Source organism: Canis lupus, chromosome 4, assembly GCF_003254725.2.
Source record: "Canis lupus dingo isolate Sandy chromosome 4, ASM325472v2, whole genome shotgun sequence".
NCBI classification, from domain to species: Eukaryota; Metazoa; Chordata; class Mammalia; order Carnivora; family Canidae; genus Canis; species Canis lupus.
Genome location: NC_064246.1, coordinates 70,265,733 through 70,291,381, shown reverse-complemented (window position 1 = coordinate 70,291,381; position 25,649 = coordinate 70,265,733). Strand labels below are relative to the sequence as shown.

Below are 25,649 nucleotides of genomic sequence, written 5' to 3'. Positions count from 1 at the left end.
AAGAGGATTTGTTATGTTTATTTACAATTTTGAGTGTCCTGTTTACTAGGTGTTGATTTTAGGTCTCACAGAAGAGTTTAAAATAAGGAATTCTATGTGGAATTAACATTTAAAAAGACATTAGTGAAGTATGGAGAATCTGTTGAGCTACCGAGACGTTGAATATTTATTTAGAGAAAAGAAATTCCAAATTTTGTCCTTTACTTCCAGCAAATTAATTTTTAAAAGAGGATGTATATTTTGAAGGGTAGTCACTATCAAATATTATATAATATAATGTGGCCTTGGCATTGTGAGCTTTTAGATATGATGCTACATTTAAAAAAAAGTTCTACTAAACGCAGTATGTAGGAGTATGTGAGGGTGTGTGTTTGTGCATTTGTGTGTGTTATCTGCACATGTTTGTTGGGAAGGCAAAATATATCTTTAAACCATATGATAATTTTTGAATACTTTGTGTTCCTCTTACATAAATGCGTGAGTGTAAGGGTGACAGTAAATAAGGCTAAAATGACTAATGGAAAATGACATCGAAGTGACTTAAGCCTGTCAGAATTTGGTTATTGGTTATAAAATATTAGTAGCATTTGATTAAATTAATATTAGTGTAGTTATTGTGCACTGGATTTGGTTGGTTGACTCTTACGATGAACCTTCATTATTGTCTGACTCAGAGACTTTAGGTTTCTCTCGTATACTTTTCTTTCTGTCATCTTTTCCCTTTAACATCTTCAAAATCCCCCAGGACCACGAATTACTCTTCTCTTCAACCTGTAGTGTGGAGCTTAGGAGCATGCAGGCATTGATCAGAATGGAATCATCAATGGAATGTGAAGATGGGTGGACATTCAGATTTTTTATAATTATACTGCATTGATCATTCAGGCAGTAAGTTACTCATTGTAGTCACCAAGATGATGCTTTTAAGTTTATCGGCCACGGTCTTTGAATATTGCTGCTACTGGTAGGTAAGTTATTTTTTTCTATTTAGTGAAATATCTCTTGGTTTTAAAACAGCAAGCTAAATCAAAATTAAGTTATAAGTGTCAATTTTGCATTATTTTATGTTTAAAATTAAGTGAAAATCTTTGTTTTAAAATATGCCATTATAAAAGTTTAAACACTTAGAGAATTAACACTGTTTTTTAATTTTTATTTTTTAATTTAAATTAAATTAATGAACATATAGTGTATTATTAGTTTCAGAGGTAGAGTTCACTGATTCATCAGTTGTACATAACACCCAGTGTTCATTATATCATGTGATCTCCTTAATGCCTGTCACCCAGTTACCCCATCCCCCTCAATACTAGTTTTGCCACAAATAGCATATGGTTTCATTTTATTTGGATTGCCTATAACTATGGTTATTATCCAGAGGATAGCCATACAACTGATAAACTCTCCAGAGATTATAGATTGATAAAAAAATGATTGTGAAAAGTTTGAAAAAAAAACTACAACACTGATAATTCTTTTTTATTTCATTTCTTTTGACAAAGTTGTTGAGATTCTTCCAAATAACATGCCACTTCACTTGAAGTGTGGTGCAATTATACTTTCTGACTTACATCTGCTATTAAGTAAACATTCAAACTATTATTCGTGTGGTAATAAGGAGCACTATTTTTTGTTTTTTTATTCAAACCAGAAATCGACACTAAATTTCAGTTGGCAAAAAATTTTCAAGAAAGCAGTTCACTGATTATTCTTACCCATCATCAGCATCTTCTTCTTCAATCCCATCATAAATATCATCATCTGGGGGAGGAGGTGGGAACATCCCTTCATTTGGATGGTGGGGGAGAGAAACTTCTGTTAATTTTATAATTTGGTCATGTAATAGTCACTCAAAATTTGATAATAAATCTGCCTTATTTAAACTGCAGAAAATATCCCTGTTCCTTATTAACCATTTAATTAAAGAATAACTTTATTTTCCCACTCTTACATAGATAGTAGGTAAATTAATTGTTTTGTTGATTATTTTTAAAGGAATTCTTAGAGGTGAAATTTGAATATTGAATATGAAGGATAATAAAGGGTACTGTGCAGTGGGGAGAATAAATATGAGAAAAAATAAAACTGAGTTGAAGATAGAGTTAAAATATTGTGGAAAAGAGGAGGGAGGAGGTGATAAGAAAAATTTAATTAATAGTGAGGGGACATTCAGAAAAAGAGAATGATCAAGATATAAGTGAAGAAAAACAGAATTAAACGTGAATTTGTGAATTTTGGTGGTAGCTCTGATTCATTTAATCAAAGTGATATTTTAGGAGTTAAAAACCCTTTGCTGTAAATCCCCAGGAACCTTGCTATTTGACAAATATTTATTTATGAAATGTTTATTGAGTACCTCCTCCTTGCAGAAATGTGTACAAAGAACTTATAATCTGACTTTTAGGATGAGAATTTTAGCACTTCAAGGTATTAGTAAAATACCTTTATTTTGGTGATGAGGATATGAGGAGTTTTTAGCTGTCATAGTTAAGGTAACCATATAAGTTATCATCCAAATAAGGATACTTCTGAAAGTGAAGGGGGATACTATTAATAATTGTGCTCAGACAATTGGCATAAATCAAGACTGCCCTGGGCACACTGGAAATAGAGTCACCCTATAACCCATAACAAACTTGGAGGAAAGAAGTGACTTGTTTAGGGTCACTCAGTGGTCAGGACTGCAATCTAGGTCATTAGCTCCTAATCCAGTGGTACCACATTAAGATCCTCCTCATTATGTGCAAACAAAAGCATCTTGTTATTAATATAGACAAAAATGGTGAAGACATAAAGAAATTGCTGATAAAAGTGTGTGGCTTACCTCCACTTCCACTCTGACTGTGGCTAGGAAAAAAATAAACAAATTAAATGAGCTTATGAATTATGTAGCTAATGGGAAGGAATTGCCTATATTGAACAGTTATGTAAAAGAGAAATAACACTGCAGTTAAAAGTTATCAGGATGTTGTATGTAAAGAGGAAGAAACATTGTTCCTTATCATAATAGAAACAAGGCAAAAACCAAACCAAAACAAACTAATAAGAACCAAGTGAACGTTAGTACTACATAAAGTCTTCAAAACAATGTTACTGTTTGCTTCTAACATTTCCCGTGAGGTAGTTTTCAGGTTATACATTATTATATCATTCTGTAGATAGATTTATGAAAAACAACCAACCAACCAGCAGTATTGTTCCAGGAGTCATAAAGAACCATTATTGCAATTAAATTCAATTCTCTTTTAATATGTTATACCCACAACATTTTGATCTTAGTCTAGTAGCATTATAAACTTTTTTTAAAGGGAGGGTTTCTAAAAACTTGGAATCTTACAAAATCTTATTCTTTTTTTAAAACAAAGATTATTTATTTGAGAGACTGCGCATGCACATGTGCAAATTGGAGGAGGGGCAGAGAGAAAGAGGGGGATAGAATCTTAGGCAGGCTCCACACCCTGAGCAGAGCCTGACTCGGGGCTCAATCTCATGACCCTGAGATCATGATCACAGCTGAAATCAAGAGCTGGGTGCCTAACCGACTAAGCCAACCAGGTACCCCGAAATTTTATTATTATTGCAAATAGTGTGGCCCTGAATTTTCTAAATCCATATTGTCTGTATTTCGTATTTATTTCTCTAACATTTTGTGTTTTCCCTGTTTTATAATCATCTGTTTTCTTGCCTGTGTCTCCCACTAAAATGTGAGTTCTGCTACAGCACAAGAAAAGTAGATTGTGAGAACTGGGAAAATCTCAGAGGACTGGCTTAATCCCCTCATTTTGTAGAAAGGAAACTGAGGCTCTGGAAAATGAAGTGACCTGACCAAACCCACTTTTAATGAACAGAAGAGCTGACATAAGAACTTCGGCATCCTGCCTTCCTCCATAATGTTTTGTCTACACTTCGCTGCACCCTCTGTAACTAGCATTTTTGTACTTTGGATAATCTGCCAGCAACAGATATCAGGCTAATATTATAACCATGCAGTATTAATTATACACTTGTATCTGATTCCTCAACCTTAAAGTCAGAATAAAAGAAATGTTCTAACACAGGTCTATGGTTAATTTAGGGGAAAAAAAATACCACCATACTCTAGTTAATGAAACTTTGTAGAAAAACATGCTATAAATGTCCTAATGTGTAAATAAGGAATTGATTTTTGATGAAGTTTAAGTATATTCTCCACTTGCTTCCATACTGTTTTCACATTCACTTTGTCTGACACTTCCCTTTGAGCGTGAAGCAAGCAGTTAGAATTATGTGAAAAATTGCAATTTTGGTTGGCTGCCACTCCTGGCAAATACATTTCATCTTGGAGACTCTTCTACCAATTCCCAACGAACAGAGTCTTAATAATCAGGAGCAAAGCTGCCACACATTATTTTATTTTTAGAGCAATTCTTTAGCTTCCTAAAATGGTCCATTTGGCATTTACAGGATGAAGTGGAAGGAGAGAAGCATGCTGGAAAAGAGAAAGGAAGGAAAGGAGGGAAGGAGAGATGCAAAGAAGTTTGGGGAGCGGAGAAGCAAGTTTGCTATGTGATGAAGTATTTGCATGTATAATTTCCTTTTCCTCAGTGTCTCATATTTATCACAGAAATAGCTTCAGTTGAGAAAAAAAGGAGAAGGATAGCTGTCAGAATCTGTGCTTTTAAGCATCCTGTCTGCTCACAGAATTTGAAGTGCACAGTCAGTCCCTCTACCCCAGAGGAATCCGGAAAGAGCAGGTGAAGCAGGCAAGGACCCAAGGAGGCATCTGGAGAAGGGGAAGAAGAGGATGGTGCTTTCTCCTACTCTCGCCAGGGCAAGCTGCCGGCTGTACTCAGCATCTTTCCTTGTTCTACTAAGGACAAAGCCTGTTCTGTTGTGAGCTCTCTGCCGGCAGCAGCTGTAGCTTCAAAAAAAAAAAAAAACCCCAAAACAAAAAACAAAACTTGTGTTTTCATTTTCTCTTCTTTCATTTTCTTATTAAATATGCATAAGGGTGACATAGATGCTAGTCAGTATTGTGGTGCTATATTTGTTTAAGATATTGAGTCTTAAAACCATATACTTCTTCCAACTCCATTTCATTAAATATACTCTTTTTCTGCTACATGCTTACTAATTAGAGCCTGTCCTCTAGAGTAGCAGTATCTATGGACTCCATACAATGGAAAAGACAATAGTATTAGTTTGGGGAAATAGTTGCCTATTACGATTAAATAATTCTTCATTTTAAGAATGTCACTCCTTTTCATGGATTTGCTATTTTTTCTTCAGTGTCTGCATCATAAATATGTATTTATTAATATTGCTGTTCTTTAATCTCAAAATAAGAGAAAAACATTTTAAAAATAAATAAAATATAAAGCATAAAGCATATACACTGAAAATAGGCAGGATGACATACTCATATACAGAAAATTCTATAAATCTCAGAATATGGCCTTTTAAAACTTTGACCTAAAAAAATGGCATTTATAGACTCCCAAACTAGGTCAGAGCGTTTCTGATTACTAAAGCCAATTATGTTCTGTAAACTTTAGTGCATACATTGCATATTTTGATATATATTGCATAATTTATGGCATATTTATTAAATTTATCATAAATAATGCAACATATATCAAAAATGACAAGAAGGCACTGCAGCCTGTTAAGAAAGACAAATCTGCCAGAAAGCAACACAGCGAGTTTAACCGGTGACACAAAGTGAACAACTATAGGAGGGAAACTGAATTCTTCATAGATTTTATAAGTATATTAATAAGTATATTACTATTTTGATCATTTTATGTTTTAAAAATATTTGATAATTGAAGCAATTTTTTTCTTTGCAATTTGAGTTATAAAGAATGCAGACTCACTTTGACCCAAGTGAGGATCTAGCACAGATTTTATGTTTCGAGATCATAGTGGATGTTTCCCAATTCTACAAAACGGGCACAAAAAACCAAGAATTCCTAACATCCTCTTCTTCCTTCAACTTGAAGGGGTTATGGCTTTACCCAGAAAGGGAGATAATGGAGGAAGGAAGGAATGAAAGGAGAAGGAAAATAGAAAAGCAGGAAGGACGAAGATGAGACAAAGATAATTTTATATCTCATGCTCCATATTTTGCAAAATCATATTTAATTTAGGCATAGCTCTAAGATCAAATCAGAATGAATATTACAAAACAGCAAAATAAAAGACTAGGTTTCAAATGATCTGGCACCGACTTTGGAGTATCTGAATTGTAATGGTAATTTAGTGATAGTGAGCAGTAGGAAATAGGGAGAGTAAAATTCTAGGATCTTACAATACATAATCTCTGACAAGAGGACAGTCTGATCTGTTTTACAATTTGTATTTGGACATACCTGCTAACATCATCCTGCTCTGCAACGTCATCATACACCTCCTGGTCATCTTCAAGAGCTCTTGATGCAAGAGCACCCAGAGAAGTTTTCTTCACTTTCAGAGAATCATAGTCAATCTCGACAGCAGTCGTTCTAATATAGCCATCTGCCAAAAGGAGGAAGGACTTATGTTCAGGTAACTGTAACTGTAGTTTCGGTATCTCCAAGTTGTAAATAAAATATTAATTGCAATTTGCTCTTTATAATTTCCCTTCATTTCCTTGTGTGTGTTTCTGGTTTATAGACTTCCGATGTAGACACGTTTGACTGGACTTTGTCAAAGTCTTAGGCCGTTGTGGTTTGTGGTAAGCCTAGAGCCTATTTTAAAGATTCCAAAGTGACTCATGTGAATCATTTTTTTTTTTCCCCTTTTAGAATCAATGAGGAACCTCATGCTCCTTGTTCCTCCCTGGAATAATATAAATATCTACATGGTTCCCTACTAAGAGAATAACGCAGATGAGGTGAAGATGGAGCTGTCCCTGTCATCTTAAATTTTCTTTTTTTGTCCACCCTGTAAAGTACTCTTCCTAACTTAAGATAATTTGCATATTTAATATTGTCTCGAAAAAACCCAACACTTTGAAGTCAGAGGAAAATTTGCACGCACATGACCCCCTTGCTGTCCTGCCCAGCCATTTTCCTTCAGGGTTGTCTGTGATGCGGATTATTTCAATTTGCTCTCCTTGCTTGAAGCTCAGTTCATTCTTCCCTCCTTTGACATCACAGCAAGCTTTTGCCTGATGGATGACTTCAATAGGGCCCGTTAGCTGCAAAGAGAGGGAACAATCACAACAGGCTTTCTTACTATTCAGAAAATCTCTTAGGAATGGAGTTTTGAAAGACAGTACGTCCATGACTAGGCAACCAGTCGATTTACCACATACTAGAAACTGACGGTGAATGTCATTCCTGATGAATGTTCTCCTAAGAAGGATGAGGGGAAAATCACAGAGGTGAGGCAGGGCCAGCAACGAACAGGTAAGCATGTGCTTGGGGCCCGAGAGAGTAGCGATGATCTGTTGACCTTAGAAGCCTGTAAAAGGCTTGCAGGGGAATCCACTAATACCTGAACACCACTTATGTACAACAACACATGCTGGGTGCTATGGTTTTTACGGGATATGCTGGTGGTCTGCTTGGTAGATGGAGGTTTTTCTCCCCATCTTTGCATTGTGTGGTTATTCTGATGGTTCTTTTCAGGCTTCAAACAGCAAAGGGAAGGGAAGGTGGTGATGGTGGGTTGTACTTGTGGGAAAAGCATTTTCTTTCTTCCCCCCCCAAATTTGTGGTGTTGTCTTTCTATAAACCTAGACATTACCCGCTATAAACAGATACCATTTTACAAATAGCTTTGTAAATAAAAAAATAGCAAACAAATGTTATGTGAGGTTTTGAAAATTAATATCCTGGACAGTGTAGTGGTTTCATGACAGCAGGAGAATACAGTACTCCCTCCTTTGTGGTTATGTCTTCCAGGGTTTCAGCTACCTTGTGGTCAACTGTGGTCTAGAAACAGATGATTCTCCTTCTGATCTATTGTCAGATCAATAGTAGCTTAAAACTGTGTTGCAATGCCTAAGCCATTCACCTCATTTCATCTCATTGTGCAGGAACGTTATCATCTCATGTCATCATAAGACAGGTGAGTGCGGTACAATAAACTATTTTGAGAGCAACAGACCACTTGCAGTAACTTTTATTATGATATAGCGTTACAATTGTTCTACTTCATTATTAGTTATTGTTAGTCTCTTATTGTGCCTAATTTATAAGTGAAACTTTATCCTAAGTATATATGTAGAGGAGGAAACAGAATATATAAGTATTCAGTACTATCCATGTTTTCAGGCATCCCCTGGGGGTCTGGGAATGTATGACCTGTGAATAAGAGGAACTACTGTAATCTAGTTTAGAACATGAATCCTAAAGACCTAACTTCCTAATCCTAAATTTGCATCTTTTTCAACACAATTTCTTGAATCTTTTGAAATGCAAATATGGATTGTGATTTTTTTGAAGCAGTTCTGCTCGTCTTATTACATTTATGATGTCATGAATTGTGAGACCTATTATCAATTATGTACCACGAAGAGATAAACAGCTTATTTAAATTATAATATGCCAATGATGTTAAGATGCAGCCGAATTTCAGAATTTTAAAATGTGAAATATTCTGTCTTAAAATTGATGAAATATGGTACTATTGTAATGGTTCTCACATTTATTTAATTTCTTTAATTTAACATCTTTTAACATTTTTGTGGAAGGACTACAGCTTGTGAAATCCTAGTCTTTACAAACTTTGAGTTCATATTTAGTGGTAAGATTTCCAAAAACTATTTTTTTCTTATTAAAAATGTTATTTGAATGAATTAGTGAAACAATGCAAAATTGCTTTCTCCAAAAGAAACACAAAATTATAAAGTCCCTTCATAAAAGTGTGTTATGAAGACTTTTATTTGAGAAATTAATTTTTCATATTTGCCACTTGAAAAATATGAACATTGGTACCCATACATCTGTAAGGGTAAAATGTCTTAATGGTCATACTTAAATCTTAATTTTACTTATATATAGTAAGCTTTTTGGAAATTTAATGAGAACCTTAGCAGATATAGTGCCTTACATACATTAATTTATTTAATTGCACAATAAACTTTCAGAAGAGGTATCATTTATTCTCACTTTAAAGAATAAGAACAACAACAACAACAGAAGAAGAATCTGAGGTTTAGGGAAATTCAATAACATGCCCACCATCACATAACTCACACAGGCAGCTGGAATTTAAATCCACATCTGTCCAATTGACTCTAAGCTTTATGTTTTTTCCTGTACCATGCTGTTGAACCTTTGTTTTAATACAATAAATAAACTGGGGAGTTAAACAGAAATCAAATTTTTATAAATCAAACTGTATATTAAATGTTTCAGAGGAATTAAATGTTTAAAGGAATCTTGACATGAAACCTTTTTGTAGTGAAGAATAGTTCTGTCATTCATATAATCACCTTCAATATAGCTAACACACCAGACCTGTGTCAGATGGGACATGTCATCAAAGATGGTGTAGCCAAGAGGGGATAGCCTGGCAGTGTAGTGTTGGTGGTAGTAATAGGAGTCATACAATTAGAAATCAGAAATCAGAAAAAAGAGAGGTCAGAAGTCCAGGTGAAGAAAGAGTGATGAGAAAAAGTGGGTGTCAGAAATCAACACATATAAGCTAAAAATAACGGCAAAAATGTAAGTCCTGCCTAGACACCAGCAGAGAGAGTAGTTCATAGCAACTTTACTCTGAGACGGGTCTGGTTCATCCATTTGTGTCCCTTGTATGATTGTGATACATGCCACAGGGATATCTGTGTGTGTGGTCCGAGCTCATACTACAAGTAGGTTAATATCAAATGTGAAATGATGAGAGCCAAGCTGGGTGTGAGCAACTCATTCACTCAATCAACATAAAATTTCCTAGGTGCTCACTAATCATAAGCCACCATTTTTATTTGGATTTTATCATATTCCATTTTTACTGAAGGTATCTAAGGGAGCATATTGGACAAAATAATTACTGTTATAAAGGTAGTTGCTTTTTAAAGGAAATAACAATTAAGTAATTCTCCAACCATGCAAGTTTTCAAGAATGGTACCCCTTTTGTGTGAAAGGTATAAAAAGAGATCATTCTTGTTTTACCCATCAGCAAGCAAGCTCTTACTTTAAATTTCTTCTTTATTTCTTGTTCTTTCTTTTCTCGCTCTTTCTGTTCTTTTTTCTCCAACTCTAATCTCTTCTTTTCCTCCTTTTCCCTTTTTTTCTCTCTTTCTTTGGATGCTTCTCTGTGGATAAAAATTGTTAGGTTGTTTTGGCCTTTGCAAGCACCAATGTGTTATAGCTCACACATCCAGAGGTTCCTACCTACCACAGAATACAGTGCCTGACAGTATTGATGAGGTTATAAAGCCAGGGGTTGTTGAAATTCCTGAGTGTGTGAGACTGTTCTTAAATCCAGTAGAAGGCATACAAATGAGGATACCTTCCCAAGGCTCTGCTTCCCCTCACAACCTGTGCTAGCAAGTGGAAGGCATGCTTATAAAGGCCCAATTCTTGCTGCATATCATCATGAATACTAGTAATCTCTCTCTTTCTTTTTCTCTCTCTTTCATGTGCATGCACTCACAGGTACAGAGTATGCACATATGCATACATGCAAACCTTAGTTCAGAAATTTTAGTCCGAATTGGTTATATAAGAACCAAGTACAGAAAATTAATACATTTAAAGCAACAAAAGAAAAAATAAGGTAATATATTTATTTCTCCTTTCACTCAATTTCCAGAAATTTCTTAGTCCTGGCCTATCCCAGAAACCCATTTTAGAGCTATTTTTAACATCTTCCTGCTTTAGCAGGTTGAAACTTTGCCATCTGGTGCTGTGGTAAATTGTTTCTCATAGCACCCTCATGAGGTGAAGTACTGCCTAGGTGGGGAAGTTGTAACATATAAATGAATTCATTTCCCCAAGGACACACTGAGCAAGATGTACAGATTCTTGGTTCAGTGATCCTCTGCCTGTGGTCTATCCAGTAGCTTTGGGTCCCTGGCCTCTCACAGAACATTTTTGAGAGGCCTCCGTAAAAGTTTTAGACAAAGAGACTTTAGTCCTTTGTATTGAAATAAAGGTTATCATTGTATGCTATTCATTGGAACAATAAAGCCTTTCCTCCCTAGGTATTGAATATCCATCCATTCTTCCTCCTCATAGAAATCATACTATTCATTTTCAAGGGGAAAAAAATCATGGTAAAAAATATAATTCATACATGTCTTCATATGTTTCTCCTTCACTGTCTTGTTCCTGTCAAGAAAAACATTAATAATGATTAATTTTAATTATTCAAAAAGGGAACATACACATATTACATTGATCAACTACTTAGTAAAATAAGCATGAATTTAAGTGTATGTAAATATGTCTTATTTAAAATATTTTTTTTCTTTCAAGAGATAGACTGGAAAAGTAAGCACAAAAAGATCTTATTTTATTTTCTGCTATATAAGTCAGATGTGTAGCCAGACTTAAGTTTTGTTCAGTGCTACAAAATTACTGTGAGTCAGTGTAATGATTGATTAATGTCTCAAGCATTTTAGATGAAATATTATTATAAATGGGAAAATACCATTGTTACTCGTAACAGTTTTCATTTGCTGGCTTATGTCGATAGAATATGAATCACAGCAATTGTTAAGTATTTTAGTTAAGCTATAATATCAAAAGGGGGGAAAAAACTGACCTCATCTAGATTTCCAGGACCTAAAGGGTTTTAAAAAGAGAATAAAGTGTAATATAATTAAAAAGCACTTTAGTACAGAATTATTAGACATATTCAAAACAGTACATAATCTAACAGAACTTATTCTTTATCAAAGATATATAAGTACAAAATAGACTATGTAGCTTAGATATTTACTATGGCCTTTTCCATACTTGTAATTTAAGTATAGAATCATTTCACTGGCTTTCATAAAATAATTCAAAAGCCAAAAAATAATGAAGACTTTTAATCTTCTTTATGAAAGGCATGCACATTCAGTTTTATGGGCTTATATAGAACACAGGTATTATAACATAGGTAAATCACAATTAGTTTGTACTTTTTGACTTATTTTCTCCCAAGGATTTGGATTCATGTATCAGGCAAATCAAGTTAATTAGTTTTTTTTTTAAAGATACTTTACTGGGGCACCTGGGTGGCTCAGTTAGTAAAGTGGCCAACTCTTGGTTTCAGCTCAGGTCATGATCTCAGGGTCATGAGACTGAGCCCAGCATTGGTTTCCAAGTGGGGTGTGGAGCCTGCTTAATTTTCTTTCTCCCTCTGCCCCTCCCCCCACTCATGCTCATGCTCTCTCAAAAAAAAACTTTACTATTCAAGTGTTTAGTGATATCAATTAATTATTAGATATATGACATAATCTAGAGCAACAATAATAAAAAACTGTGTGGTGTTGGTTGTAGAAACACATAGACCAGTGGAATAGAGCAGAAAGCTCAGAGACAAATGCATAAATTTACATACACTCTTACATACACAGGTATTACACACACACACACATATATAAACATAGACACACACCTATAGAGTTGATGTAGTATAAAGATAGCATTATAAAATGTTGAGAAAATGATGGATTTCAAAGTATGGTAATGGGAAAACTGGCTTCATAGATGAGGCAGTAAATCCGGGTTTCTACTAACTCCTCAAAGGTGGACTGCAAAGACATCAAAGACTCAGATATAAGGGGTGAAGTTCATAGCAGAAAATAGAAGATAATATTTTTATTTTTTAGAGACAGGACTTCTTAACTAAAACTTTAAAAAACGAGTTGCAATGTAATAATTAATTTGATTATATGAAAATTCATTTATGTTCAGTGAAGGGCAGTTTGGGTTAATAGACAATGGACAGGATGAGAGAAGATAGTCCCATGCATCTGACATGGGATTAATATCTGAAATACGCAGGAACTCCTGCAAGGATATCAACTCCAAGGAAAAAGTGGTTAAAGGATATGAACGGGCAAGTTACAGAAAAGGAAACCACAAAGGCTAATAATACACAAACTAAGTACTCAGACCCAATATCAAGTAGAAATATGAAAATGAAGTGAGTTATCATTTTATATATAAGAGACCTGAAATTAAAAAGCTGAATAATACTAGGCATAGGCGAAAGATAGGCATCTTGGAATCTTCATGCCCTGCTGATGGGAGTACACACAGATGCAGCTTTCCTGGAGAGCACTCCAGTCCTAATCAGTCAGATGAATATTCCATAGCTTATGAACAGCCATTCCACTACTGGATATATATTTTAACGAGAGTCTCTCAGAGGTCCACATGGGAATGTGGACAAGAACATACACTGAATTATTATTTGTAAATACCAGTGAATTGGAAGTAAAATGTGAATGCATAGGATTCATGCCGTGGGGTACTATGCTGTAGTTAACAAATTATATTATACATATAGTAACATGGGTGGGTCCCCTAACACACATTATGCTGAGTGTAAAAAAAGAAAAAAAGAGTAGAGTGAGCTATAATATACTGTTTATTTAAATTGAAATATGTACACATACAAGAGTATGCAAAGCATATGTACAAATAGACACTCATTAAATATATTAGAATATTTGTCTCTGGTTGGAAACAAAGGATAGAGATAAAAGGGGCTACATATGTAAGTAAGGCGAGAGGGGTCTTGCGTGGACCAAGGATGACAATGGCCCAATAGTGACCCTATCAGAATGATTAACTAAATCTGTATCTGAGGTAACACATAAATAAATAAATAAAACATGTTTTTGCCTCTTACCATCAGAGTGCATGACACCATCTTGATTTTCTTCATTTATAGGGCTTCTGAAAGCAAGAAAGAAGAGAAAGTAAAAATGGAGCAAGTAGATGCTCACCTTACAATGAAACACAAAACAAAACAAAAGAGTAAAAGGATCATTTTAAAATTATTTTCTCTTTAATTTCTACTCCTGTTTAAAACTTTGGAAGTTATTAGAATGGCCTTTAGCCTCTTATTTATGCTGCTACTGAGGCAAAAATCAGGGAGCTTGAGGACAGTTCTATCCATTCACAGTAGATGTATAAAATTAATCCATTGCTTCAGGGCAGTAATGTTTTCTATTAAAATGGCAGTATCTCAATACTTCAATTCTGGGATTCTGAGGCATTTGATTGGTTTTATCACATAGATACCAAAGAGAATTAGTTCTAAACCTTGACTCCTTCTTTCCAGATGTTCTCCACCTGGCTTGACTTCTGTTGTTTGTGGCTTGGACTCCAAGGTGCCTCATTCCGAACCACTTCACTCCAACTACTCTTAATAGTTACCAATATCTGGACCCCACAGATCCCTAATGATTTATGCAACCATCTATATTTTCTATTTTTATTCTCAGGTCAATTAGCATAGCTGGAGAAAATTGCTATTTCTCTGATCCTGATATTACAAATGGCATTCAATCTCAACCTTACCCTCAACATTATTCTATAATCCTACATACCTTTTCCTAGTGAACCTTCCCTCCCATCCTTCTCAATGGCTATTCAAAACCTTCACTGTTTTCTTCAAATCTCCTGTCCCTTTCCTCTCCCCTAAAATCAGATTATCTTGTTTCACATTTCACCGATAAAAAGTAGTTACTAGATGTGAATTCTCTTAATAAAATATATTCCTTTAACCCAAACTTGTTCTTATCTTCTAATCAAGAACACACCACCTGTGTTTTTAATTCTATCCAAATTATCAGTGTTTTACACCCTTTTCCTTCTTTCTTCTGCGCATCATCATATTATTTATATTATTGTTACTATTCCCCTTCTTTCACTCCCCTGTTTCTAAATATCTCACATTTTGTTTTCTCCCTCTGCCCAAGTGATTCTCATTCATAAAGGCCAAACTCTTCTCTTTACCTTTCTAAATCCTCCAGATTACCACAGATAGTCCTCCTTTTCCCAGCCAAAGTCGAGGGCTGTCTGTGCTCACAGACTTGATTTCTTTTCCTTCTACTCAATTCTCCATGACCACACTCTGGCTTCTATTGGCAACCCTTTGCTGAAACCACTCTTAAAGGAGTTACTCACCAAATCTAGGACACCTGTCAGTCTGCATGTTAGCTGATTATTTTGTGGCCCTTAACAGTTTGGGGCATTTTGCCTTCCTAGAATCTCCTGTTTCCTGGCTCATTTCTTGTCTTTCTAACCACAATCCCACAATTTCCTTGGTGGGTTTATTTTCCTTTGACATCCCCTTTAAGTGATGAAGTTCTGGTCTTGGCTTCCTGTTTTTTTCTACTCTATATCTGTCCCTGAATGGTCTCAGATATGCCCACAGCTTCACTTGTTCTCTCAATGTTGTTGACTTTCATTGACATCTTCAGTGCAGGCCTCTTTTCTGAGTTTCAGACTCATATATACATATCTTTACTTGAATGTCTCACAGCCAGTTCTCTAGTCACATCGCAGAAACTGAGGCTGCCCTCTTCTATCCCAGCAACCTATTTTTCCTACTAGGTTTCTTATCCTAGTGAATGGCACCACAGTCCAACATATCCACCTTAGCCTCAAAGTCATCCTTGTTTCTCACTCTTCAGTTCCAAATTAAATTAATCATGTTCTGTCAATTCCGTATATTTAATATCTCCTATAATTCACTTTCTCCCTCCATCTCTCTCCTCTTTCCTGCTAGACACAAGGACACAATCATAGCATCACTAGCATGGACTCTTGCAGTGGCCAAATGCCCCATCGTCTAGTGCTGGCATTGTTCTCCATCTTCTCCACCCTTACAGTCCTTTCTCTATTTTGCTGCCAAAATGATCTAATGTAAAATATGATTATATCATTCTCATATTCACTACTTAAGCCACTTAAAGAATTAGGAAAGAATATTACTAAAACCCAAGAGATGCTGGTTGCAAAACTAACCCCATTTGAAGAATGTGGGCTGGAAGTGCCTTGTTATCCCTTAGACCAAAAAGCAAGCTCAGTGGGTACACTTGTGGCTCAGGAAGAGTTGCCATAGATATATGTGTCTCAGTCTTCACCTGGGACAGTAAACATATGCGGTCATCAATAGTTGATCCAATAAACTTACATCTAAACAAATTTGAAATTTTATTTTTTTAATTTTAAAGAAAGATTTTATTTACTGATTTGAGATGGAGTTAGGAAGAGAGAGAGAGAGAGAGAGAGAGCACAGAGGGTGAGGGAGAAGCAGACTCCCCGATGAGCAGAGAGTCCTATGCGGGGCTAGATCCTAGGACCCTAAGATCTTGACCTGAGCTGAAGGCAGATGTTTAACCTGAGTGACCCAGGCAACTCACAAATTTGAAATTTTAAAATTTAACTTATATATTCTTAGCTTTTAACTTAGGTAAGTGTAAAGGCCCAATTAATCAACTCATTAGCTTGATCATAAAAAAGACACTTACTTCCTTTAGTGAATCTTTTTAGTCCCTGAGAAATTCAGAATTAAATACAGAAATGAGGAAGTAAGTCAAACATGTGGTACAAAATTTGTGAAATGAGGTTTAATCAGTGGGACAGTGTATCTATGTTCAATATTTTAAGTATTTATAATATTTAAGAGATATGTTACATTAGCAAATATTGAGTTAGATATGTCAAACTAATTTAAAATTTGTTATTTAGACTTTTTAGTTTAGTTGATAAGTATGGATTCTTCAATTGTGTCAATGTTGAGTGTCAACAGCTACTCACATCAAAAAAGGAGAGTCAACCTGACATTACAAGCTTCTGATAAAAGAATACACCATCACCTAGGAAGTAGTCTTACCAAAAACATTAGAACTAAATTTGATTAAGCCACCTCTGCCTCCAACTGTCAATTTAGAGGAAATACAGAGGAGAGAGAAACACGTAAGCTATACCATAGGAAAGCACTCAGCAAAATCTAGACTGTGGTTAACTATAGCGCCCATAAACAACTTGATTTCTTCAACAAGTAAATTACAATAAGTTAATAAAGTGATAGAGGATAGACTTATAGCTTGAAAGAGAATTGCAAATGTATAAGCTAAAGAAAATGTGTAGACTTTATATAAATTCTTGTTCGAACAAACTTAAAAAACCATATACACTCAATTTAAGAGATAATTGTAAATTTGAACACAGGCTTGATCTTTATATTAACATATAGAGTCTAATTTTTAGGGATACCCACCAAAATATTCATGAATAGAATTCTATTTATTTGGTATTAGTTTCAAAATAATATGAAAGAGGGAAGTGGGTGGGGATATTGATGAAACAAGATTGGTGATGAATTTATTTAATTGTTGAAGTTGGTGCAGGGGACATGGGTGCTCATTATACTGTTCTTACTGGCTTTTATATATCTGCCTTTTATAAAATTTTTCAAAATAAATGTGTTTCTTAAAAGGGATAAGAAAAATCTCATTGCAAATACAACTGGGATATTTAAGAGAACTGGACATGCTTTGATGGATTTACGAGTCATTTAAGTTTTGGGGAAGATTTTGCTTAGTGCAGTTATTAACATTTGTTCATTTGGGTTTTTGAAATGCTTAAAAAATTCAATATATATGCAATGATTTATATATGCAATGTAAAACATGGACAGGAGTAATTAAAACTAAATTTTTAAACATGAGTATCCATTTAAAAGAATTTAACCTGAACTGTCCAATCATTAGTCAAAGATCCCAAGGACAATAATTATTCCCACTTAAATAAAAATTACTAGATGTATAAATAAGATAGCAAGCTACGTGAATTTAAGTACTTAAAATAAATTAGGGCTTTGCATTATTAACTTTAATGAATTGAGAATTAAAAGTAAAAGATGTACATACCTTAGATGTCGAAATATACTGACATTCTACAGAATAAAATCTATAGCCCTTTTCATGGTATACAAGGTTCTTATGACCAGCCCTGTCCTTTTTTTTTTTAATATTTTATTTATCCATTCATAAGAGACATAGAGACAGAGGCAGAGACACAGACAGAGGGAGAAAGCAGGCTCCCACAGAGGCCCTGATGCGGGACTTGATCCCAGGACCCCGGGGGTTAACGACCTGAGTCAAAGGGTAGAGGCTCAACCACTGAGCCACCCAGGTGCCCCTGACCCTGTTCTTTTAGAATATATTTTTCATATTTCCTCTTACATCATCTTTTTTCACTTATTAATATTTACTCACTCTCTGAACACTCTCTAGTTTCTTGTTCCTCTCTGCTTTACCCACTCTGTTTTCCTCTCCTAGAATAATCTTTCTCCTTATCATCCCGTTTGTGACCCTCCTTAATCTTTAAGCGTCTCCTGAAACACTCTCTTCTCTGTGAAGTTATCTCCAATGCCCTAGGCCCACACAGTTGCTGCTTCTATGTGTCATACATTGCTCCATTACAGTGATTATTCTGTATCACTATAATTATAGAGTAATTGCTTAGAGGTCTCTCTTCCTACTACAAGACTAGAAGAAAGAGATTGTCAGTTTGTTAGTTAATTTATTATTATGACTGTCATTTTTAGAGCACTACTAGAATAATTCCAGTCATGTATAGGACTTTGATTTTTTTTGATGAATTAATTATGCCCCAGCAATACTAAGAAACTAAATTAACGTTTGTTACTAAAGTGACTTGTTTATGATCACTTTTGAAAGAGAATATTAGTCAAAAAGACTACTGGACTTACAGTTTACTTCCTAAAACACTTAGAAGAGTAACAAATAATGCAGAATGGAGAGTACCTGCATAGCACATTCACACATATGTGGCTGCAGGTTTATACAAACCATTTATTACTTGTAGACAATGCTTGTATGCATACATTGCTTCATGGACCCAACACAATAGCAATATAAATCTTAGTTTACTTTATAGAACTCTGAACTCACCATCTATCACATGGAAGTGTTCAATAAATATGAAATCGTCTAAGAATGATAGTGAAGAATAAAAGGGAAAAAGATGAAGAAGAGAAATAGGTGAATGTTAGAATAAACTGAAACTGACACCAGCTATTAAAAAAAAAAAAAGTGTTGCATGCATTGAGAAAAACTACACTGAAAGATACAGGCAAACGATGAAACCAATCACCTATCACATAGACCTAAGCAGGTCAAGAAGAAAAGGAAGTTTATCAGTTGTTAGAACCATGTGTCTGCTCAGGAGGACCTTTCACTGGTTTTTTTTGTTTTTACATGATGGCATGCAGGGTTACATAGGAAAGGCAAAATTAATTCAATAATTACAACCACCATTTTTAGAAAGCTCGTAGAGCTCTATTTCCTGGCTTTTCAAGATGTAAAGCTCTTGACCTTTCTATCTTATTTGCTATTCATGACTTTGTTGGAGTTTTCTCGTTTTTGGTTTTTGGTTTTTACAGAAGGGTGCATCTAAGTGGCACACGAAACTTGGTTCTATACCTGCTGTCGCTGAGAATAAAATCTTATGACTTCTCTGTGAACTTTTCTCAGGAACTTGTCTTCCTGTATCGAATGCAGGAGGACCTCTATAAAACTGACTCGTTTCAGCCAATGCTCTCCAAATGGAGTTAGGTAAGGCCACCCATAAGCACACTTCTGATAGGGCAAGTCTCAAATTCCAGACAATGTTAAGCATTTCTAATTATAAAAAGGTTATAATGGTAAATTCATACTTTTTCTCGAATTTTACAGCCAAATCTGAAGCTGACCATGAATGATCTCATGGTAAGAATCGTTCAACTTTTCCTTTTCCAACTTTAGTCACTTCCCAGTATTTATTATTTCTTATTACTTCACTTTTCCTGTCTCGTTACTATTAATAACTGTGGCATTTGTTTTGTATACTAAAATATTCAAGCATTGGTTCTGTTTTTCTATGAAGAATTAGTTATACTGTTAAAATTCTAATTCATTTTAAAAGGTGGTGCCAAGAAACGTGTTACACTAGAAGATGTTGATCTAACACTAATAGTGATAAACAGGCTCTTAGGATGCCTTTCAGTTTCTCTTCTGATGTCTGGGTACCAGAGCAAAAAAAATATAACTAGCTGACTTCTGACCACTAGGTGGGGAAACAATACAATTTAAAATTGTACATTGTAAATTGTATTTAAAATATAATTTAAAATACAAATACAATTTAAAACAGAACTTTGGCCTCACCATCTTCTTTCTAAAGATGGTTATTATTTCTAATTCTCTTCTGCCTCTAATCTTTTACATTCTTTTATTTTTTATTTTTTCAAGATTTTATTTATTTATTCATGATAGACATGGAGAGAGAGAGAGAGAGAGAGAGAGAGAGAGAGAGAGAGAGGCAGAGACACAGGCAGAGAGAGAAGCAGGCTCCATGCAGGGAGCCTGACCTGGGACTCAATCCCGGGTCTCCAGGATCCCACCCTGGGCCAAAGGCAGGTGCCAAACCGCTGCGCCACCCAGGGATCCCCTAATCTTTCACATTCTTAAGGCATCCTGATCCGAATGATGCCATTACATGTGACATCTGGGGAGGCAGGTGATAAAAGCGACCCTATCTCCTGAAATTCCTTCCCTGATACCAATTAAAAATTCACTTTCTTGCCATAAGCAATACGGAACTCTACATGCTCTGGAAGACTGTAAACCTTTCATTTATTCTTCTGGGAAGCCAGTCCCTCACCTGAACACTACTTCCCAGTGGCTCTAGTCCTTGTTTCATGAATCCTCTCCTTGTCACCATTATAATTTTTCCTTCTTCATTGCATCTTTCTCACGGGCATACAAACATACTGTTATTTCTTCCATCTTAAGAAAACAAATCTCAATTCCATGTCCCCCACTAGTTTCTGCCCCAAATCTCCTTGAAACAGTTGTCTATAATTGTTCTTTCCAGTTCCTCTCCTTTCCTACTCCTCTAAAGCTATTCCAGTCAGGCTCAAATCCCAGGTTCAGGATATTTCGCCCCCACAGTGTCCACAGCCCTCCCTTACTTGGCCCTCAGCAGCATCTGACACAGTTCTCACGGCCTCCTCCTGGGGAATTCTATCTTTCCTTGGTTTCCAGGACACCATACTCTTGTTTTCTTCCTATTTTATGGCTTACTCCTTTTTACTCTCATCTGTTCATTTGTTTTCTCTCAGGCCTAGTAGAGATGGAGAGCCCAGGGGTTGGTTCTTCTCTCTGGTTGTACTCACTTCCTTGGTGATTTTAACAGTCTCATGATTTTAAGTGGGGAATCTATGCCTATGACTCTCAAAATTATATTTTAGAACCAGAACTCTCTCCCAAACTCTTCACTTCTTATACCTAATTGCTGCCTCAGCATCTCCACTTAGACATTGAACATAGCCATGCCCTCCTGATCTTCCCCACCCCCAAACGTGTTCACTTTCACCTTCTCCCATTTCAGTTGAAAGAAACATCATCTTTATATTATAGTTGCTCAAGCCAAAAGCCCTGGAGCCATCTTTGATCCCCTTTTCCCTTCATACCCCAAATCCAAATTCTGTTGTCTCTACCTTCAAAATATATTCCGAATCTAGATACCTTTCTCCACCTCCACTGCCACTATTTTGATTAGAACCACCTCCACTGCCACCATCTCCATTTATCTATACCCTGCCTGCATTTCTGCAATGTCGACAGACTAGTTTCCTTGTTTCAATATTTGCCTATTGTCTCTTTTCATATAGCTATTAAGGTGATCTTGATAAAACATAAGTCAAAACATCACGGCTCTGCTCAGTCTTTTTCAGTGATTCCTGTTTCACCGAAATGAGCCACAATCTCAACTACGACCAGCAAGCCTCTATGTGAGCTGAATCCTTTCCTACTATTCTTTCCCTCATTCACTCTACTCTAGAACCAGTTAATCTCTTCCTAGTCCTTGAACATTCTAGGCATTTGTTCTGTCTTTTCTCTCTGCCCGGAATGGTCTTGCTTAAGATAACTACAAGCCTGACTCCCTCACTTCCGTGAATCTTTGCTCAAGTAGAACTGCCTATAAAGGGAGCTACCCTTGCCTTCCTTAAAGTTTCAACCTGCTGTCCCAATCCCACCGTCCCACTACATCACCTAACTCTGCTCTCTTTTCTCCTACTCGGTATTTCCTACCATACTATCTCCTTTATATGTTTATTAATTTTATTCTTTTGGTCTCTTGCCCCCTGTTTTATGTGGGCAGGGATCTTTATTTTGTTCACTGATATTTCCTGAACTATTACAACAGCACAAAGCAGTGGCATAAAAAAAAACAATTCCCGAGTGAATGTAAAAAAAAAAAAAATCTATGAGTGCTTGACCTGAGTGTGGCCTTTGACTGGAGAGGAGAGGAATGGCATTTGCAGGCTGGCAGAGGGAGCATCTGGGAAACACCCATGCCTGTGCTTTGAAGGGTGGCAGCATAAGGAAAAGCACATCTCACAATTTTACTTAAAGATTATCCCATAAATTTCCTTCTCACATGAAATATAAATTTTTGAGTCTGAACATCAAGACTCATTTTGCTCTCATTTCTTCTTTGTGTCTTATCTGGCTTCTCCTACTTGGGGGAAAGTTTCCAATCCAAGTATTTCTTCATTTTGGAATTTATTTGAGCTCTCTGATGGGAGCCTGAAAATCTTTCACTATACACTACATTTTTACTTAAAGAAAATTATAGATGTCGTTTAGCTTTCATTCCCTCGATTCTCTCCATCTGACAATTAACTTTCAGATTCCCCAATTATTGTTTGTTTGGGTAATATAACACCCAAGGAGACTCTTGTTTCTCTTCATTTTTCTTCTGAGAGTATGCGTTTTGTGGAGTCAGGAACTCTTAGATAAATCCGGCTTTCTAATTAGGAGTCCTTAATAATATGAAAATAGGGATGAGGTAAAGCTTCTTACAATTGGTGGATTTTGTCAATTTCTGATGAAATTAATATTACAAGTAAGAATTTGAGCCCAGTTAGTTGGAAAGCCCTTTTCAACTTTGCAAGAATTCGCTGAAAAGTTGAGAAATTGACCAGCATCCTTATGAATTTGTAATACAGGCTACAGGATCCTTCTTGAAATTCTGTCTTCCATCTTAAACTTTTTATTTTCCACCATATCATAATGGATTCTGGGCAGTAGGTTGCAAAAAAGGGTTAATACAGCAGGCCTAAAGTTCTGATTTTATAGGACTCTGACACCAAGACTGGCCCTTGGCTTGCATCTGGGAACTCAGCTTTTAAAAAATTTCCTACACTGATATGAGAAATTGCCTAATTGATAAGAGTCCCTTGTTGTGCCTAGACTGTATGTATAAACAATGCAACTTGTGGTGAAAACTTGCTCTCTTTCTGGAAGTCTTATATTTTGGTATTGGTTAGGCTGAAGTGCCTATGTGGCTAACTCTCTAATAAACACTTGTCTCTACTGGGCTTCTCTGGGAAATAACTTCATACATTTCCAGTGCTGGCAAAAGAAGAATTCTCAATGTGTCCTTCCTAGGCATAGAAGGACAGTTCACTGTGATAAATCTTGGCCAGAAGTACTACTATATGCTGGATCCTATGAGCCCTTTAAATGAATCTGCAAACATATGGTAGTCTTGGGAATTCCTCATACAGCAGAAATAGTGCCAAATACTCCTCCTCTCCACAATTTCTTCAAACAATTATCAGTCTTCATGTCTTATAAATTTTCAGGGATTCATGCTCAGGGTACTTATTAAAGTACCTCACTAGAATTACATAAGACTGGAGGCAGTGGCTGGGATAGGGTCACAAAATGAAATTCAGAAGTACTAAGACCATGACCTAGTGGGTTAAATTTATCAGACTAGAAAAAAACTAAGGAAAAGAACCAGAATTTAATACATGTGAAAACAAAATAATTTATAGAAGTCAAGTGTATATAAGAATACATGTTAATTGTTTATTTTAACTAAACAAATATTTATTTAGTACTTACATATTAGTAGTCAGATGGCTTAACTCTTATTTGATAGCAAAATATCATGGGATATTAGAGTCTTTCAAATAGAATTCATAAAATCAAATGCCTGGAAGGGCACACAGTTAACATAAATGCACGGTACAGGCCATAAACAAGGTAATAGCTGTTAAACTGCTCTAACACTTTCTAGCCACTACCTTTATACCTCAAACAAAATAAAGTGAGACATAGTGGTGGTTACCTATGACAGATGTGTTTTCAACCCCTGCTCTAAACTGTAATCATCATCAGTAAAGGAAAGCTGTCCAGATACTGATATTAACTGATTCTATTAGTTAGATTATGGATATGAAGTAATTTTAATGTAAAGGTACTGTAATTATCATATTCTATTAGATGGATTATGGATATTAAGTAGTTTAAACATAAAGAACATCAGGCTGTAGGGGATTGAAGTGGAGGAAAAATAAATTGTAGCTAAATACTTCGAAATATTGCTTATTTACGGTAAAGGAGAATGATATAATTTTCTAGAAAAAGAAAGGGAAGACTTAGTCTAACTTGCCATAAGGAACCATACTTACCATTATCCAATGTCTTTTTAAAACACATTCATTCTATTCCAATCTCCTGCCTGCTTTTTAACCAGCTATTCTGGTAAGTCATGGATAAAGAGCCCATCTAGTTTTGACATTTCTATAAAGTGCCATCTAAGACAGGCAAAAGTGAGCTTAAATAAAAGTTTCCTAGTTTTTTTAACACACAGCCAAAATTCTGAAGATTGAGAGAAAAACTGCATTTTTCTTTCTTTCTTTCTTTCTTTCTTTCTTTCTTTCTTTCTTCTTCTTCTTTTTTTTTTTTTTACTTAAGGAGGTTATTTAGCAGAGTGGTTATAAGCACACATTTACTTTGGACTCAGACTGACGTTGCCTCAAATTTCTATTCTACATTCTTGTGTAATCTTGGAGAAGTTACTCAGCCTCTGTAAATTCCCATTTCTTCATCTGTGAAATGGTGAAAACACTTTCCACTTACATATGTAAAGTTCCTAGTGTGACATAAGTAGTCAGTAAAATGTGGTGGTGGTGGTGGTGGTGATTATGATAATGGTAGTGGTGGTATTGGCAGTGATGGTGATGGTGGAAAAGATGGTTGTAGTACTAACCTGAAGAATGCTTCGAAATTTTTAAAAGGCAGTGGAAATTATTTTTAGGTGAACTCCAAAGGGAAAAACCATTGCAAAACCAGATCAACAGTAGTTGCTCAAGGATATGGGGGTATGCGAGCAGCCTGCTTAGCCATCCCTTCTCCTTCCATCTGCCCACATTTGTGACCCCAGCTATTTACCATGGAACTCCAGTATTCAGCCAAGCAGAGTTTGAAAACCTATGGCAAGAGATGACAAAGAAATGGCAAGATAATGTTTGCTTACTTTAGATCTAAGGGAGGTTTAATGTTTCTAGGAGGTAGACTTGGGACAGGCGGTTGTGGTGGGTGAGATGCTGGCAATGGTGGTTGGCTGGCTGGATGGGATGGTGGAGGTGGTGGTAGGGACGTAGTTGAGTAAGATGTTTGGCCTTTGCTGGTACCTAAGAAGCAGAGAAAAAAAAATACCACGAATTAAGATAAATCTTCAAAACACAAGAGCTGGCTATTCCAAGTATGCAGAAATGCGCATCTTAAATATAAAAATGTGAGAAATGCATCCTAAGTTAAATTATTGCTTTAAAGAATCTAATATTCAAAGTATCACAGAACATGCCATTTTAAATGTTCTATTTTTCAGATATATTGAGGTATAATTGACAAATA

The 25,649-nt window shown here is 35.7% G+C and overlaps 1 protein-coding gene across 5 annotated transcripts in view; it reads right to left on the bottom strand.

Annotated features, from left to right (window-relative positions):
• Window positions 1–25,649, bottom strand: part of FYB1 (FYN binding protein 1) — a 150,411-nt gene that overhangs the window by 21,299 nt on the left and 103,463 nt on the right. For 3 of the 5 annotated variants that reach the window (XM_035714919.2, XM_035714921.2, XM_025436382.3), the window contains exons 3-12: window positions 25,270–25,426; window positions 13,763–13,809; window positions 11,681–11,700; window positions 11,210–11,244; window positions 10,106–10,226; window positions 7,000–7,159; window positions 6,351–6,495; window positions 2,825–2,847; window positions 1,716–1,785; window positions 647–784 (exon numbers count right to left, since the gene is read on the bottom strand). In XM_035714919.2, coding sequence (XP_035570812.2) covers window positions 647–784; window positions 1,716–1,785; window positions 2,825–2,847; window positions 6,351–6,495; window positions 7,000–7,159; window positions 10,106–10,226; window positions 11,210–11,244; window positions 11,681–11,700; window positions 13,763–13,809; window positions 25,270–25,426 — 916 coding nt within the window. The remainder of the gene's footprint in view (window positions 1–646; window positions 785–1,715; window positions 1,786–2,824; window positions 2,848–6,350; window positions 6,496–6,999; window positions 7,160–10,105; window positions 10,227–11,209; window positions 11,245–11,680; window positions 11,701–13,762; window positions 13,810–25,269; window positions 25,427–25,649) is intronic. The other 2 variants (XM_049109316.1, XM_035714920.2) reach the window with 2 other exon arrangements.